Raw genomic sequence first — 18,996 nt, forward strand, 5'->3', positions numbered from 1 at the left:
TCCCTTGCATCTGGCATTCTGACATAACCCATTTCTAAAATCAGGAGGTTGCGCATACACATCATGGCTTGTACCCCATAATGGATTTTTCCTCCAGAAACTTGTCCAATCCCCTTTTAAAGGCGTCTAGGCTAGACGCCAGTTGCAAAATGAGTGAAAGAGGGAAAGGCTGGGTCTTCCTTGAATGTTTTCACATTCATACACACAAAATGGCAACTGTTTCGCAGCAAATATTAAACCTCATGAACATTCTGTGCAGTAATAGCTTATATGGCGCCATATTTATAAGCCCTTATCTCCTATGTTCCAAGTGTACACAAGTAATTCTTTTTAGGGTAACTTCCCTAGAACACTTCTAGGCACAAATATCTAAATGGTTTCGAAAGTACTTCCCCCCCCCCCCTCCTCCTGACATAATGGTGCAGTCATAGTCTTAGAAGCAGCCATTTCCACCTTTGGTGTGAAAGCGGAACCTGGTCGGGATCACCTGCTCCAATGGATCTTCATTCAGAGGTCTGATGTTTTCAGCATCAGTTGAAAGCTGAAGAGTTGTGACCTTTTCTTACTGTACATTTTCTTGCAGTACATTTTCTTGCTGACATTCCATGCCTCCAGAGATGCCCAGAGTTCCTTGTCGGGTGGAAGACATCTTCCTGGCTGCAGGGTGTGCGGCTGCAAATAAATGCAGCATTTGTGGTTATGGGTTTAAAATGTTTCTATCCTGCCTTTCATTCCATACAAATGGAACAGCGAAGGCAACCAACACCAAAGATTAAAATGCAATTCAATAAAAGAAAAAGGGGGAGAAGGGTTATGTGTGCATTGGCATTTTAGTAGCATGCACTTGTGGATGTTGTACCTCAGTGCAACATTCCCATTTTAACAATGTTTGAAAAAGGCTCAAGTCAAGTACCTTTGTCTTTTCAGGTGGCTGCCAAAAGAGGGAAACAGACTGTGCTTGAGGGATGCCTACAGGTGGGAACATCTTCCAAAGTACGCAGAAAGAAAAATCTTGCTTTAAAAAAAAAAAAAAAGCCATCCACCAGTGGCATTGATAGGGATAGGGGTGTGGGCCACACTGGGTGATGTGCATGGGGGGAGGGGGGGTGACACCACTACTAGCCAAAATTTCTACAATCTTGGTATTTTCGAACAATACCATCATGTTATATATCATTTGATGCATAATTTCTTGCAGAATGCAATGAAACACACCGTGTTGAGTATCTCTGTTCTATCAAAAGTCATAGCCCAAAACCAGTGGGGCAGGGCAATAACGCATCACCACACCCACCGCCCAGGGAGTGACTGCATGGGAGGAGGTCCATCATGGGGGTGACGTGCTGGCCTCCCGCACTGGTGTGATGCAAATCTAGTGACGGCACTGCCATGCACCTCTGTCAAAAAAAAATTTGGGAAGTTATCAATGGTTTTACAAATGATATGCCCTCATGCTGCCAGTGAATGCTGGAGATAGAGCGGCTCAGGCAAGTACCAACTATCGCCCTACTGGAATTGGAAGTGTGGCTGAAGTTACAGCATGGTCTGTTCTAAGGAACAAACAATGCAAAAGAGTGACAAGTCAGAGGCACAAAACAATGCCAGGGTGTAAATTTCTAAGTTTATAAAAATAAAATGGGTTTACAGCTGTACAGGAAGACAGTGCTGTGCACAACCTAACAAGGTTCTTTTGAAGGTCACATGGGAGAAGCACTGAAGGTGCTGCCCTTCTGAGTTCCCAAGAGAAAGAGCTGGGTAAAAATGAAAACAGGTTGTTGATGCAACCCCCCCCCCCCGAAAAAACACCCCAGTTATTCATTTCTGCAACACCCCTTAGCTATAGAAGCCAAAATTTAGCTAGTCACATGACATTGAGGCTCCTCCCCTATGCTCCTCCCCTAATTTACAATTAATGGACCTAAGTTTTGGTCAAATGTTGGGAGATAAATTTTTCCAAGATTTCCATGTTTTCCTCTCTCAACTCTGGAGCTACTGAAATTATTAAAATGGCAACAGTTTGACATGGTTTCAAGATGAGTGGGATCACGTAAGAAAGGATGAGTAATCTGAGTAGGTTCTGAATGTATTAAATATTTTACTCTAATGCTGCTAATATATTAGAAAATATGTTCCCAACTGAAATATTTTATTTCCTGGGCAAATCACTGAGCCAATTCATCCCATATTCATATGCATGTGTGTGTTTGCGTTTCATATTTCCGTAAGTAGACGGGCAGTCGAATCCTAAGCTTCTCAGTGCCACGTGGTGCAGCAGCACTGAAATGGCCGCCACTGTATCCTGCTGAGTCAGGGAAGCTGCCACGGTCCCCTTACCGTGAGTAAAGCCCCAGCCCCTGCAATGGGGCTTCCTGAGTCTGTGCCAGCAGACTTGAAAAGCACCCTACCAGCCTTCCAAGCCCGACCCCCGGGTTAGGATTTGGTGGAAGTGGCCTTCATCAGTCCCTTTCCCTGCTCCACTCTTCCCCCCCAACCAAGAATGTCTCCCACTGCCCTCCCACCACTCTCCTCATGCCTCCGTAGCTCCCGGGGCTTACCTTTGCTCTTTACCTTTGCCTGGGGTTTCTCTTTGGGACCAATGGGGCAGCAAAGGCCTCCCCACCAGCACCATTTACTCGGATGGCGACATCCAGTGCCAGCACTGGGCTGCAGTGCTAGCGCCGAAGCCCAATATAATTGGGCCCTTAATGGTTGAATGAAGACTTCAGAAAAAAATACTTAAACTTCATCTGTATGGGCTTTGAAAAAAAAAATGGTAGGGATGCAATGTAGATAAAAGAGAGCAGTTACTAACAGAATTCACAATATGGTCGGTTTCCAGAGGAATGCCAATGGAATGTTTCCATGTTAATATTTAATATGACACTCTTTTATGTTACGATGCTTGCAAAACGGGATCTTGGAATATATTGCATGCATGACTGGCCCCTGTAATAACACAATGCAGGTGATGATGGGTTGGCATTTTGGGATGATCGCTGACATCTGTTTTTTTCTAATAGCTTTCTGGATTAATTTTTTGGGAGGAGGGTTTTATTACAACAAGGATCTTCAACACTCAAACCTGGAACACTCAAACCCGTGTGTTCTGGAACTCCAAACAAAACCTCCCTCCAATAGGTCACACTTTTTCTATAGATTATTTATATCCCACTTTCCACACAGTTTATCAATGTCATTTATAAATATCATGAAACTAGGCTAGAATAAATTTTAAAAAAAAATCCACAGCAGCTCCTTGACCACTTCTCTTTCACCAGGCTTTAAACATGTATCCTTCCTGAGCTTTGTGCTGTCCTCCTCTCTCGTCTTGTGGCCCAGGCTTCATATCCTTGGCCTGCACTAAATATCCTCCTTTTGTATTGCTTACCTGACCTCTAACTTTTGTTCTTCCTTCCATGTATACGTTTGCACAAGTGATTTGTTCCCTCCATCCAGGCATTTGGATCCAGTACCTCATTTGCCTCACAGTGCCTCACTGAGCCGCCCATGATCATCAAAGAATTAGGATATGGCCATCTCTAATATAGGCTATGGCTTACAGCCCAATCTTACTGAAGGATTGCACCAGCAGAATGTGCGTTCCGCCGGCATAACCTACTTCATGGCCATCGCAAACACACCTATGCCAGTGCATGTGGCAGGCCTCTGCTGCAAGCGCAAGCGGCCAGTTCTGCATGCTGACAGACACTGGGGGTTGAACCAGCACAGGGAGTTGGAAAGAGATGGGGAGGAAGTTGAACGGGGTGGGGGAGGACAGAACAGGGCAGAACTTCTGGTTTGCCTCCGAAAACCGGAAGTAGCTTTCATTCTGAGGCCTGCAGAAGCTTGTAGAGTTGGTGGCTAACCCAGAGCATCCTGGAATTGACCTATGGGACCCCCCCCTGCACCACTGGCCAGACGAGTCGAGTCACAGTGGGAAAGATTGGGAACCACTGAGATATACATTTTGTATATGACTATGGGCGCAATCCTAACCCACTTTCCAGCACTGACATAAGGGCAATGCAGCCCTGAGGTAAAGGAACAAACATTCTCTTACTTTGAGGAGGAGTGCCACCCAACTGCCGGATGCAGCACACATTCCATTGGTTTAGCTATGCCAGCACTGGAAAATTGGTTAGGATTTGGGCCTAAGATTTTTAACAAGAGAAAAAATATTTGTCAGATATTTGCAACTGTGAGACTAGAAAGGCTTACTTGCCTTTCTCTCAAAGTGAGAGTGACCCAGTCCGCAAATTGTTTCATCTAGGAGGAGTAAGGTGGTGTGTGGTGGCGGGATGGTGTGGGGAGAGAAGAGGAAGTCTAGTTAGGGGTGCATAGAATTATAATGCTGCAGGGAGCAGAAGACTGAGCAAAATGCATTGGTGGGTCCAACTTGGCCCACAGCCTGTAGCTTGAGGACCCCTGTGACAGACCAAAGATCACCTCAGGATAACACAGCAATGATACATCCAGTGTCTTCCACGTTGCCCAGCACCAAAGTTTCATTACAGAAAATTCCTCTTAGGATATAATTCTGATCCTGTATTGCTATTATTCTCCACAATTCAGTACAAGTGATATCCAGAATAAAAACAAATGCATGGAATGAGGCCTGGGATTAGGATTTATTGGTTGGTTGGCAACCTTCAGTCTCAAAAGGCTATGGTATAAGCCTACAGCACCCGGTATTCCCAGGCAGTCTCCCATCCAAGTACTAACCAGGCCTGACCCTGCTTAGCTTCTGAGATCAGACGAGATCGGCCATGTGCAGGATTTGTAATCCGCCTTTCTCCCCAGAGGGCACCCAAGGTGGATCATGAGTACTAACCCATCTTCCAGTTGCCTAGGTTCCTATATGCATAGGTGTCTGTGTGCATGTAAACATTAATTGCATTTTCCATTTTTTCAAGGTATGGATCACACTAACTGACCTCTCTTAGGCCTATACGCAGATGGGACCCTGAACATTTGAAGGTTGCGGTTTGGCCAGCAGGCACAGAATCCCCACCCCACCCCCATTACATGTTGATTTTCACACTGGATGAGCATAAGGCTTAAATATTTCCATAGTTATAGGGCAAGTGGCTTTTTTTCTTGCTCCACACATACAGCAAAACGAGCTGGAGATGCCACAGCTGAATACTGAGCGGGTAGAATGAACTGTACCACTTCAGAGTATGAATGCAGGAGTCTCGTTTTTTAAATGCTCCCCCACATAACATCAACAGAACCAAACAGTGGGAACCACAAAGAAGATGCTCATATTATGTGCTTCTCACCAACTAAAATTCCTGTCACTCTTCCAAAGAGCTAAAACAATGAGGCCTGTTAGGCTGGGACTTGCTCAAAGCCATACACAAAGCCTTGTGGCTGACTAGAGATTTGAACTCACATCTCCCCAGTCTCCACTAACTATATGGCTCTTTAAGTATAGGAAATCTGCTTTAAGAAAAATGGTGCAAAGCGCATTGCTTTTCCTCTAGAGACAGGGAGTATGGAAAGCTGATTAATGTGTGCTACAGAGAGTGGGAATTGGGATGCATTGGAGACCACAGGCAAATACCTAGAGAAATGTCGCTTGCCATGAGCAGTCTTTTAATATGTAGTCAGATAATGCACAGGAACAGCTTATCCCAGAACATTCTACCAAGGGCACACTGAACGTTCAATAAATGTTTATGCATACACATTAGTTATAACATAGCTCAAGGCAACGTATTCCTAAATAAGGTGTCTCTATCAATCTTGTATTTCTCTCATACTCAATGCAAGCTGCTGCTCAGACTGTTCTGCTCCAATAAACACAGAAGCCTTTGGAACAGGAACAAAGTAATGCATTTATTAACAAAGATTATCATCATCACCCAAGTTTCCAAGGTTAGGAATTCAATTGAAAAATAGAGGCTTCTTTGCATTACGTTATCACATTTTGTGATGAAAGGGATACACCAGCACCAAGTGCCCCAGGTAGTTTGGTTGCATGCCTTTTCAGTAAGGCATTATGCAAGTGACTTCTCTTAAATGACCAATAAGATTTTGCAAGAGCCACCCTGTATTACGAGGCTCACTCTTGTTAGATAAATATACAACCCAGCATTTTGCTCTGCTGGTCTGGCGCTCTTTTTCACTGCTGCTTCCAGAGTTTCGCTTTACACTCAGGCAGAAGCATAGCTAGAGGGGGGACAAATGGTCAGTACTGCAGGTGCCACAAAGTGCTGTGTAAGCAGACCCTCCCACTAACCATCAGAGCCATTCCAGTCAGTAATAGTGTCGGGGTTCCCCTCCTCCCCCAAGTCCCCAGCTTACCCAGGGAGGAGGCTTCTGGACCAGAGCAGAGGCAGCAGCCTTCCCAGCTCTCTCAGGAACAACCCTGGCAACTCCAGGTGAGAGGAGGTGGGAGGGAAACAGGGAGAGGAAGGGGAGGAGTTGTGGTAAGCCCAGAGAAGGGCAGGCCCAGAGACAGGCCCTTTTTATACCATCCCTGTGAGGGAAGGGGAGGGGCCAAAGGGGAGGGGTCTGCCCTACATAAACCTGGAGGCCAGGGGTGACAAGGCAGTTAGAAGAGCAGGCAGGAGGATCTGCTGCTAGCAGCCCCTGCTCCTGACTAATGAATGCTGCCAACCCAAAGAAGGGGAACCGGGTGATGCAACCCCCCCTTCTTGTGGGGAACGAGTCTGAGGCCTCCACAAGGGGTCCCCCTTGGAAAGGCCAGGTGGGCCCTCCCCTCCCCCACAGGGAGGCCTCACAAATAGCAATGCGCAGGAGACACCACTTGGTTCGGCAAGTGCCTGCGCATTGCTGTCGCTGCCTAGAATGGGAGGGACTGTTTACATGGCACATCTGCAGTACTTACTGTTTTGCCATCCCTCTAGCTATGCTACTACACACGGGATCCTGAATTCTAGTGATCACAGTCCAACACAGTGCTAAGCAAGCTTGAACCTACTGACACCAGAGTGAATTGTGCTTAAGCACATTCATTTCAAGTGGACGCGACTTCCTCTTGTAGTCATCATTTGTAGCCACTGACTACAGTGCATCTATCCAATGTGCTCTTCTGCCCAGAGATCTGTTGATAAAGATACACTGTATACATGAACTTGAAGCTAAAGGTTAAGGCAGTATCTCAAGGGGATGGATATCATCACTGAAACCAAAGGCAAAACACGTTTAAACTCAAACCGAAATGACTCCTGCAAAAGATGCGAGGAAAGTCATCTTAAAATAGAAAATAATTTAAAAGAATTCTCCTTGCAGCTTATCACAGTGACAGATGATACTGTCAGCTAGAGCACTGAAGCTTACAGAGTCCAAATGTACACATTTATGTAGTGGAAAACTCTAGTTTTCTCCCACTTGGAAAAAGTAGGTCAGACTGACACAGTGACTACAGTATCTCACATTCTTACCCCATCAGTCCTTCCAGTTAGAGAAAGCCCAAAGAAAAGGTGAGCCTTTCCAAATCTTCACAAGCAGACTGAATCATTGTCCCGTCACTCAGCTGAGTTGGAAGTTACACCAGCTCATCCTTTTTCACCCCTCCAGGAGACTTCACAGGCCAGGAAGTTGTGATTATACAAAATGGGGTGATTAACCAAGGGAAATGCCTGAGCAAATATTAATTATGACATGGAAGTTTCCCAAACAGGAAAGTGCAATTAGAAGCAGGATCTAGACATAATTGCAGGATCTAGACATAATGGCAGTAAACTCTCTGGTTATCTAGAAGAGCCTTGCTTTCTGCAGACAGACTTAGCCATTTGCATTTCAAAGGCAGGATCGCAGGGTTGCCCTGTCACCTCAGAAACGAGGTTGCAATCCTATACACACCCTCCATTGAAAACTATGGAATTTATTTCTGAGTAGACCTACATAGGCTTGAGCTGTGAGACCAAGGCTAAGGGCAATCCTAACCAACTTCCCAGCACTGGCATAGCTGTGGCAGTGGGGCATGTGCTGCATCCTGCAGTTGGGGGGCAGTCATGGAGGTCTCCTCAAGATAGGGCAATGTTTGTTCAATTGGAGTTGCATTGCCTTTATGTCAGTGCTGGAAAGTTGGGGTAGGATTGCAGACTAAGTAAGATGCGACTTTACATATTGCTTGATGCTGTATATTTGGGTTTCTTTGTTTGCTGAGGGTAATAGTGAGGAATGGGACCTAATCCAAGAAGCAGCAGGCAGAACCTAGTGGCCAATCCATTCAAGGTTCAATCCTAACCCGCTTTCCAGCACCGACATAAGGGCAATGCAGCACCAAGGTAAAGGAACAAACTTTTCCTTACCTTGAGGAGTTCTCCATGAGTGCCATCCAACTGCGAGATGCAGCACACATCCCACTGGCACAGCTATGCCAGTGCTGGAAAGTTGGTTAGGATTTGGGCCTCATTCTTTTAAGATATGTCAGGTGTCTTCTTTTAACTGGTTTTCAGTGCAGGATTATTGTATTCCGTGTCAGTCTGTTGCAGCAATTAAAAAAAATAAAATAAACAAAGATGTTGCTAGCATCTTAAAGACTTACACATTCAAATCAGCATAAGATGTTGTGAACTACATCAGATGCAAAGAATAGCCTCACAGGGCTGTTATGAGAATAAAATGAGCCATTCTGATGCATACCAGCTTATCCAAATGTGATCAACACACACATTCAGGGGGTCCCATCAACATTACCCTGGCATCATACAGATGCACTGAAGCTCTGCAGCACACTTGAACTGCAGCGGGCAAACATGGCTTCTTAGTTCTTGGGATTCGTCTGCCACAAAAGCACCACTATTTGGAAAATGAACTACTCCATTGTTCGTTGCTGCCTAATGAGGTGGCCAGCAGCTGCTTCTACCAAAGGGAAAAGTGACTCAGCGGAGTTTCATTGATATATAAAAATGTCTGGGGTGGGGCAAGAGGACTCATTTAAAAATCATTCTCTCTTTCATGAATGCACACTTCTCATATGCTCACTTCTCATTGGTTTCGGCTGTTGCTTTTCTCACCTGCCCAGTGTCCTGAAATGCTCTGGAAAGATCTTGGAAGTGTCTGCAAAGCACTGTTGACGTTAATGCTGGAAATAAGGAATGATGAGAACCTCTTGGTCATTTCAGTGGATTGTGGAATCCATAGTAGATATATATATCTGGGCCAAGAAACTTACAGAAGCAACTCTTAGGCATTGCCTCATATGCTCTAAGGCATTTCATGTATCATGTATCACATGAAATATTGGCTTCAAATTTTATTTTAAAACCAGATAACATTTGCCTACACCCCCTTCTTGTGCTGTTTCCTTCCTGTCATTTCTTAAAATATTTTAAAAAGAAACAAAAAGAGTACATAAGTGCTTCCTAGAGGAAATGTGTGTGTGGAGCAGGCTGAGATGGGAATCTATATTTTTAGGCAATAAAATAACACAGGCCAACACACATTTTGCTTCCTTAAACGTTACAACAATTCCTGGGTATATCTGGGGTGACAATTCAAAAAATGGCATCCGTTTTGCTCTATCTAGTTTTGGAGACACAGCATAGCCTCTTGTGAATGGTTCAAGCAGTGAATGGTTCAAGCAACTTCCTCATGAGGAAGCCTACACCATGGCTTCCTCATGGGGAAGCTGCTTGAACCATTCACTAATGAGGCTATACTATATCTCCAAAACAAGACGTGATAGGGCAAAACGGATGCCATTTTTGGAATCGGCACCCCAAATTCATATCAAACCACCATAAAGTTGGGGAAAAACCTTTCTGACCCTCAAATTTGTAGGCCTGTGTAATCAGAGATGGGCAAATCCAGGGTAGCTTGACTTGAGTCACAAGTCCCCACCCCCTTTATGGTTGGCAACCTTCAGTCTCGAAAGACTATGGTAGAAGCCTACAGCACCTGGTATTCCCAAGCGGTCTCCCATCCAAGTACTAACCAGGCCTGACCCTGCTTAGCTTCCGAGATCAGACGAGATTGGGAGATAGTGTTCAGTATATCAAAAATGAGTCCTGATGGGTGAATTTTCCAAATTGCCCAGAATGTTTTGGGGGCTCTAAAAGACTTGAGTCCTGAGTCTTTTCTGTAAAAAAGTCAGCCGCTGCCTGGGTATATGTAGAGTTCTCCTTTAATACTCCCCTAATATTCCTATCCATAAACAAGGTGGAAAGGGGGGGCCAAACTGCGTGAGAGGAGGGGCAGAAGCATCTAGAGGGAGGAGGGTCATGCGCAGCAGCTGGGAGGCTTATCAGTAGGACCCAATCCTTTGCAGCTCTCCTCAGAAGTAGTCCCAACGCAGCCAGACATTCAATGAGCCTGCTGGAAGCCATGCCATAAATTTCCCCTAGATGGCTAGGAAGTTGTGTATCATTTTCTCCTGAGTTGTGTTACAAAACAAACAGCCAGACTGTAAAACATGCAAATCTCTATTTCCCCTCGCCCAAATCTTAAAATGAGAAAACAGAACCTCCACTACCCTCGATATTTGTGTTTTCATGTTTTCAGCATCTAGCTGTGAATGGAAAGCTGTGTTCTTGCAGTCCACTGTCTGATCAAATACTGCTAAACATGCATATAACTCTTATCAGCACAACCGTCAAGGTGCAGCGGAAGAATTTGCCATGAAAATGAGACGAGCTTGGCAGAATATGTAGGTGACCTCTTTAAACCGAGATTACCAAAAAGGGAGAGAAGTTGCTCCAGTCTGATCATTTACTGTTCATAGAATATCCTCCCAGTTTGTCACCATGGTGCGGAAGTAGATTAATACTTTGTTTCCCTCTCAAGAGCTGGGTTAAATCCTGCTTAGGCTTTGTGAGAAAAATAGATTTTGCGATTTTAGGTCATCCTCCTCTGAAAATTCATTATGTTTTTATGGCTCCTGGGAATACTGTAGGAGCTGTACAGCCCTGAACCTCCATCCAATAATGTGTGCTATTGGACAACGGAAGCTGCCTCCTACTGGGTCAGGCCAGGAGTCCAAGGAGCACAGCATTATGTATGCTGATGGGTAGTAATTTTCCACTGTTACCCTACACATGCCCAATCTCGTCTGATCTCGGAAGCTAAGCAGGGTCAGGCCTGGTTAGTACTTGGATGGGAGTCTGCCTGGGAATACTGGGTGCTGTAGGCTTCTACCATAGTCTTTCGAGACTGAAGGTTGCCAACCAGCCAGCCAGTAATTTTCCACGGTTTCAGGTGTGGGCCCATACATCTGTTTTAGCACCCCCTCCTTTTTTTTTAAACAAATGTCTTCTTTGCCATAAAGGATATCCCCTAGGACAAAAAATGGTTGGCAACCTTCAGTCTCGAAAGACTATGGTATAAGCCTACAACACCTGGTATTCCCAAGCAGTCTCCCATCTAAGTACTAACCAGGCCTGACCCTGCTTAGCTTCCAAGATCAGACAAGATCAGGCATGTGCAGGGTAACAGCATCTGCTCAAAAAGCAATGTAACCTGAATTGTGAACTACTGTACTTTTGTTGAAAAGCAGTATATAAATATGCTTGGTAATAATAATGTGGGGGGGGGAATCACACAAGCAATCGTTCATACAAATGAGAAAGAACAGATCACAATATGCCTGCTGTGTAATTTCAGGGATTTGCATCAACACGCCATCGAAGTACACAACACAGGCAAATTGGCACCTTTTCCACCTGGCACAATGCTCAGCACTACAGTGGCATCAGTTTCGTGCCTGCGGCGGTTCCTACACACTGGCAGTAAAGATGATGCAGGTCAAGAAATGGTCAGGATGTGTACTGATGGAAATCAGCTTCCACTTAGCACTGGCTTATGATACACCGGTAGTCATGCAGGTGTGCTCTGGAAAAATCACAGGAATAGAGCCAGGGGTGCACACAGCAGCAGACTGCGCACCCCCATTTTCTTCCCACTAATTGAAGTGCTAGTGATGATGGCTCTGTGATGTAGCAACAACAGCTGGCACAGATGACTTTGTTTCTTTCATTTCCCTGGTTTTTGCTAATCCCTGGGGGGAATGACCCAGTTGCGCTGCGGTTACTGAGTTGCATCATTGTAGATGAAAGACTGTGTCACAAATGGGGGAGGAAACACTGGAACACCATTTTTCCTGTACTGTCGGAAGCAGCAAGTAGAACAGGAGTGCCCAGTCTGTGGCACAAATAGTAGGACGGGCAGTAAGAGGTGCTGTGAAGCTCCTAAAGTAGGGTGGCTTATGGGCTCATTTATGCCATGGAGTCAGGTCGACAATCCCTTTTGGCTTCTCCAGCACTGTGCTGTTTCCTGTTGCCCCTCGTTCAGTAGACTAGGCATGGGGAAACATCTGTATGTCTACTATAGTGGGCACTATATTAGCACCAAATCATACTTTGCACTAGAGAAGTGGCAGCATCAGGCCCCAGGACCCGCGGGGGGGGGGGGAGGAAACGCCACTCACTTGATGCCAATATGGGCCCCTTTAAAGAGGACCCTGCCTATGGTGAGGGAGGCAGGAGCCAGTGGGAAGCCCCACTCCCACACGTGTGGAACCATGCTGAGAAGGAGAGCAGTCTCCAGGGTGGAAGGGCAGGACCCAGGAGCCATCATCAGAGGCACCCGTGGGCGGATGAGCTGGGGAAGAGAGCTCCACCACCATCTTGAGGCAGGGGCGAGCCACCATGGTATTGACAGTGGGACCAGACCAGGACCATCCATCATTCTTGGCTGCAAGTGGTCGCCCAGCTCCTTTGGCCATGCTGGGGAAGACCTACGAAGGGAGACCGAACGATGACGCCACCCACCCTATCCTGACCCTTTTCTCTTCTGAGGGAGCATCCCACATCATCGTCCATCAAGGAGATAGAAGGGAGGCATCAGTGCCCTGCCTCCCCTCTTCTAGGCCACAGGCTTGGTCTCACCCAGCCCAAGGGAGGAGAGATCCCTCGAACTGAGTATTGGAGCCATACCCCAGATAGTTGAAAGAAACCTCCATAGACAAATATTTCTTGGGCCTGACTCCCTTGTTACCTGAATAAAGAAGTTGTTATCTCACTTCACCTCTGCCTCTTTGGTAAGCTGTGCACCACCCCCCTTTGCTTTACTTGGTGGAGATGTCTACAGGCAGCCCCTTTAATGCCCCACTCCCCCCCCCCGGAAGGGGCTGACGTGACAGGTGCACTTGTCCAAAAAGTTGCTGTAAAGACATGACTCTGCCACTGATCAGGAGGTATTCGAAACCTTGCCAGGAGCACATCAACACTGTCTGTGACACAGAACCTGCTGGGGATCGAGTCAGTGTAATCCAATGTGCTCGGAAGATGGCATGAGGAAAAGTGAAATGCTGAAAAACATGCTCTATTATTGTTATGAAAGGAAAAATAAAAATACAGCCTGACAATTAAGAAAAAACACACATCTCATCATAGGAAGAACCAACTACCTAATTTTTAATTGTCTGCAGTTGAGCTCAGTTAATGAACCAGTGTGGTTAATCCATCACAAACACTCTGTGTAAGACAACACAGAGTCACAGCAGAGAGAAGTCACTGCAGGTGCTTTACCTACACTCTGAACCCAGCTCCCCCCTCCCAAAATCCGGACTTTGATATTTGCATGATAGCCTAACAAGTCAAATTGCTCACCATACATACATTTAATTCAACTGGCATCCAGGAAGGTGTAGTGGTTCTGATGTTGGATTTTGACTTAGGAAGATCAGGTTCAAATCCCTACTAAACAATGAAGCTTGCTGGGCCAGTCACTATCTCTCAGCCTCACCTACCTTACAGCATTGTTGCGAGAACAAAAGGAGGGAAGGAACAATGTACACTACCCTAAGTTCCTTGAAGGAAGGGCAGTATAAAAATGTGAAAAATAAAATAAAGTCTAGATAGATAGATAGATAGATAGATAGATAGATAGATAGATAGATAGATAGATAGATAGATAGATAGATAGATAGATAGATAGATAGATATGAACCCCTTTTAAGAAACAACAACTGCAAACATCGTAAAAAGCATTGCAAAGCTACATTGAGAATGGGAGGGACAGGCGTTCTTGATATCATGTGGCCAGCCAGTAGGCACTTTCTATGAGAGCATCTTCCGCCATCCAAGCTCCACCATGTTAGAACCAGCACAATCATTTTACCTTGGAACAGGCATGTCTGCTTTACCACTCTAATAGTGACAGATTTGTATGAACCCTCATTGGTTGTGACTGAACAAAGAGCAATGGTGTACTTGCCTCTTCTGTCGCTCTGGGGTGGGCCTACAATTGCCGTCCCCTTACCCAGAAGTAATTGTGGTGATGTGATGACATCACCACAGTTAGTTCCAGAACACTTAGAGAGGTTGTGCACTGCGAGGTTCTCCTGCAACCCCCCTCCAGCCACTCAGAGTGGCCACCTTCTTCTTTTGCATTTTTTGCTTTGAAAAAAAAGCGAACGAAGTGGGCTGCCGCACAGATCGGCAACAGCTCCAAGTGACTGTGAGGGAGGGGAAAAGAGATCCTCCCCCCCCCCCCCCCCGCTTACAGCTATTTGGAGCAATTGTCTTTTCTGTTGTTCTTTGGAGCAGCCACCTGCTTCTTTTGCTTTTCTTTTTCCAAAGCGAAAGAAGCAGGCAGCCACTCTGAAGAACGATGGGTGATCAGCAATCACTGCAGGGACAGTGGATTGCAGCACCTCCCAGTGTGCCGCCTGGGGACAATGCCCTCCATGCCCCCCTCGGGTACGCTACTGACAAAGAGCAAGCCTCATGCAGATTGTTCATATGATTGCAGGATGGCTTACAAAGGGGAGGGCATTTGCAACCCCCACATGATACACAATAATCTGGTTTGCTTATACAGCTTTTCCTTCAGTATTCTCCCTTTGACACTGTTTGAGAAAAACTCAGAACAGACATACAATCCCCACCACCTGCCAGTATTGATTATTCAATTGATGTAGAGAAGCAGTGTGGGGTGGGGGGGGGGCGATATTCATTAAGGCTACTTGTCCCAAGGATCTGGGGATCAGAGTGATCATATTTCAGCACATGTGCAAATACATTCAAGGATCAGTAAGGGAGAAGACATTTTTCCAAATATCGCATCATGTGCATTCTACTCTTAAATGTAAAGCTTTGCGTTTTGTTCAGGAGTTTCAGCAAACAAAAAATATTCTTCCAAACGGATACACAAATCTATGGGTTACAAAAGAGCAGGATAACATCATCAAGGGCAAGTATTAGTGAGTCATTTGTTTCTGCAAACTATCCAAATGTTCATTGAAAGTAGAACTCTTTTTTTTTTTAATCCACATAAGGCAGAGTTCAGAAATAAAGGAGGGTTATGCAAGACCAGCAGGAAAATAAGCTGATGAATCCTCTAAAATAATATTGCAACATATTTTGGCTCTCACTTATTGGTTGCCATAGGATGTTTACTGAGTGAACAACTGCTGAGCTCCAGGCAGGTTTGTGCCAGGGCTGCCTTTAAAGGGGGAAGGGGGGGGGTTAAAATGCCTTTCAGACATATTTGTCAGGAAAGAAAACTGTTAGCTAAGGTTAGCAGTAAACACACACACATACACCATTCCCCCAATTGCCTCAAATCAAACACATTTCCCAACTGGAGTCTGAATTCTGAGCTGGAACTGATTTTCTCTCCTCCCCCCCCCCCCCCGAACTAATTCAACCCTAAAATATAGAATTACCTGTTGTGCAGGGAATAAAAACAGAGGTCCAAAGGAAGGAACAGCAAGGTCTGTTGAAGAGCTTCTAATGCATGTTGAATCATTCCAGTGGTTTCATTACCTACCTCTGGAATGAAGAGAAAACAACCTCAAGATAGAGAGAGGCAGGAAAAATGGCTGCAGTCGCGAGCACAGATTCACAGCCCAGGTGACTCTTGAGAAGATGGCCTTTCCATTGACTGAAGCAGAATGGACTTGACTGGTCTATGAAGAAATGGAGCCCTGTACAATGAAGCCTCCTTTAAAGAGAAGATACAAAGAAGAAAGGGAATGCTACTGATGAAGACGTAACAGCTACAATGGATGAGAATTTGCAGCTCAACTTCACCAATCATGGAAGCAGCAACAGCAGTTTTACCAAGACTTCAGTGGACTTTGCCAAACATTCTCTCCTATATTGTTCTTTGGATTCCAAGACGGATGTTACAAATTGTTTGAATGCTCCATTCTGCCCTGTTATTGGCTGTTAAGAATCAATCAAACTATTATAAGTATTAATCACTGCACTTCATTCAAGTTGAAGTTTCTGGCCTACTGAAAAGCTTGTCTAGAACAATTGCTAATTCTGCAGACCAGCCTAGAGCAAGACTTACAATGCTATTTTGGTTGAAGGATGCTGACAGGTGAAGCCTTAGTAGGGCTTGCTTCTAATGAATGGTGCCGTTCCAATGCCACAACTCCATTTATGTGAGCAAATTCATGTGGCCTTTCTGAAGTGGTGACTGACATGGTGAAGACATCATACAACGATTTTGGGTTTGGGGACACCTACTGAGATCAGGAATTGTCAAGTCCTGGCTCAACCAAGATCTTATATATTGTCCAGGACCAGATGCATTTCGGGGCCTAATGGCATTACCATGTCGCCCCTGTGCCTGAACCCTGTCCCTACTTCCAGAATGGTTCAATTTTGCAGCCAAATGGAAGTGGGGCAGGGCGTGTGGGCCCACATTCACAGCGCTCTCCGCTTTAAGTGATGAGCACTGCCCCCAACAGAGGGCCCAGAAAACACCCAGAGCGCTGCAGAGGGGAGCTTGCTGCCCCAGTTACCCCCATACACTACTAGTCTCCTGAGAGCAGCCCTTTGTGGCCTGGCACCTGCGCCCCCCCCCCCGGTCACCTTTGTACGCCAATACCCAGGATATGGCCAACGTGACTTCTAAATGATTGGTGAGCACAGCGAATAAAATCTCACCTTGGGGTGACTTTACAACATCAGTCCCCACCTTAGAATGGTTGTGAGAGCTGACTCAGCATAGATGTGTTAGATCTAATGCCCTCCTCTTCATTTTCTCAATCCATCCCATTCCATTTCTGGAACCATGTAGGATACAAGCTTCTAACTTTCTCTCCTTGTTACAAAGCAACAAGGGCAATAACAAACTCTTGTTTTTTCCGCAAGAGTTTAGCATTGGAATGTGTTGTTATAAGCAAGGAATAATAGACCTTTACTACAGAAATTGTAACCTTTTGTTTTCCATAGAAGATTTGCAAAAGTGCACCTGAACTAAATGGCTTTGAAAAAGAGCAAAAGCATTAATTCTTCTCTTTCAACAACAGGCCTTTAGATCAATACTATACTTAACAGAGGATTGTGCTCTGTAAAATATCAGTGTGTGAAGTATATTTTAACGTCTCTTCCTGTGGAACTATGAATAGATAGAAGCTAGCGATGACCTTTTCAAACACTTTTATCCTAGACAGTAGTTTGAAAGAAGCCCAGTGGGGGAAAAAAACACTCAGGCTCTTTCGTCCCCATCGCTCTGCCATCTTCAAATAGGTCAGAAAGTCAACAACAGCAACAGCTAGCTTTGTTTGCATTAGTATGAAAAACACTTTAAAAATCAGGTGGTTCTAATTTTTTCCCCGAATTATAAAAGGAGATATAGCAACAAGTCTGAGTTTGGACTTGGATCCAAGTATGACATCTGTCACAAAATGAGGAGAAATGAAGAGGTCGTGCAAAGGCTGAGGACCCATGCCCATCAGAAGGCTCACGTGGCCAGGCCAAGCCTTGAACCCTCATTACTGATGGTAGCAGTAGCACCCCACTGCACACTGGAGGTTGAACAGGAGATGACATGGGGGGACCAGTGCAGCATTTGGTCCCAGGGCACCTGGCAACTTTGGACCACCACTGGTCACTTCTCATATTTTAGTGTACGCACATCAGAACATTCTGACAACTCCTTCCTAGGACTAAAATAATACAAGTAGAAGTGTCTACATGTGAGTCATAAATACTTACACCAAACCACCACCAGATACTTGGCCTACCTTCTTCTGAATCCTCTTTCTTTCTTCCTACTACCTACCTACCTACCTACAAACAAAGTGGACAGTGTGTCATATGCCTGAGATAAACCTTTAACAAGGATGCTGTGTTTCTATTGTCTACAAAAGTAGCTGGTCACCTAGTTTGACAGTGGCAACCACACCATTGGTCTACTCAACAGCCTTCACATGTCAGCATAACTTGCAAAGAAGTAGTATTTTCCTGTCCCCTCCCAAAGCAGACTCTCAATCCACGAAATCTGACACCTGGGGTGACTGTTATCCACTGTGGATTTTCTATGATCAGATCCTCACTCAGATGAAAGAGCTCCACCACTGATAGGATTGTAGAGAACAAACCCTCACACTGAAACGTCTGTGAAACAGTTGATGATTGGGCAGCGCAATCCTAATTTGTGCTGGAATGAGAAAGCCAGCAGGCCTGCCCTGTATCCAGCATGAGTTTGGGGTTGAAAGTGGCTCAGCCCGGGGCAAGGGGAATTGCTTCGCCTTACCTTGGGGAGAGCCACTGCAGCTCCAGTGGTTCTACTCAGATCTGCGCCACCTAAAGAGATGGTGCAAATCTGAGCAGCCCAGAACTGCCCCAAGCTGCACAGGGTCAAGTTCTAGCACAAGTGCAGGGTCCTCCCCCCCCCACTCTCCTGCTGTCTGCCCTCCCCCTGCCCCCAAAACACCATCTCTCTGCCCTCCCCACACAAACCCCAGACCCCTGTGCTGGTCAAGCTTGGCAGGCGCGAACATCCTTCTGCTGGCCTGGCTGACACTTGAGGAGCTTTACAGCACATTTGTGACCCACCCAGGCCGGGGCAAGTCCACAAAGGACTTGCACCGGCCCAGCACAATCTTAGGATTGCACTCTGAGACAGTTAGGACAAGACAGAAGTGCAATGTAGCTGTTGAATGGTATCTTACTCCTGAAAGGGATCTGTATCCAGAATCACCATTCCCAGAAACTTATCCAAAGCCAACAAGTATGCATTGGCATGGTAACTGATTTGACTGAGGCCATTGCTGAGGCT

At 45.6% G+C, this 18,996-nt stretch overlaps 1 protein-coding gene across 1 annotated transcript in view; it reads right to left on the bottom strand.

The window, feature by feature from the left end:
* Positions 1 to 422: 422 nt before the first annotated feature.
* The window catches only part of TRIB2 (tribbles pseudokinase 2), a 53,644-nt gene continuing 35,070 nt past the window's right edge, over positions 423 to 18,996 (bottom strand). The window contains exons 3-4 of the mRNA XM_066611969.1: positions 15,748 to 15,921; positions 423 to 672 (exon numbers count right to left, since the gene is read on the bottom strand). Coding sequence (XP_066468066.1) covers positions 531 to 672; positions 15,748 to 15,921 — 316 coding nt within the window. The 3' untranslated portion in view covers positions 423 to 530. The remainder of the gene's footprint in view (positions 673 to 15,747; positions 15,922 to 18,996) is intronic.

This window comes from Tiliqua scincoides, chromosome 1 (assembly GCF_035046505.1).
Source record: "Tiliqua scincoides isolate rTilSci1 chromosome 1, rTilSci1.hap2, whole genome shotgun sequence".
Classification (NCBI taxonomy): domain Eukaryota; kingdom Metazoa; phylum Chordata; class Lepidosauria; order Squamata; family Scincidae; genus Tiliqua; species Tiliqua scincoides.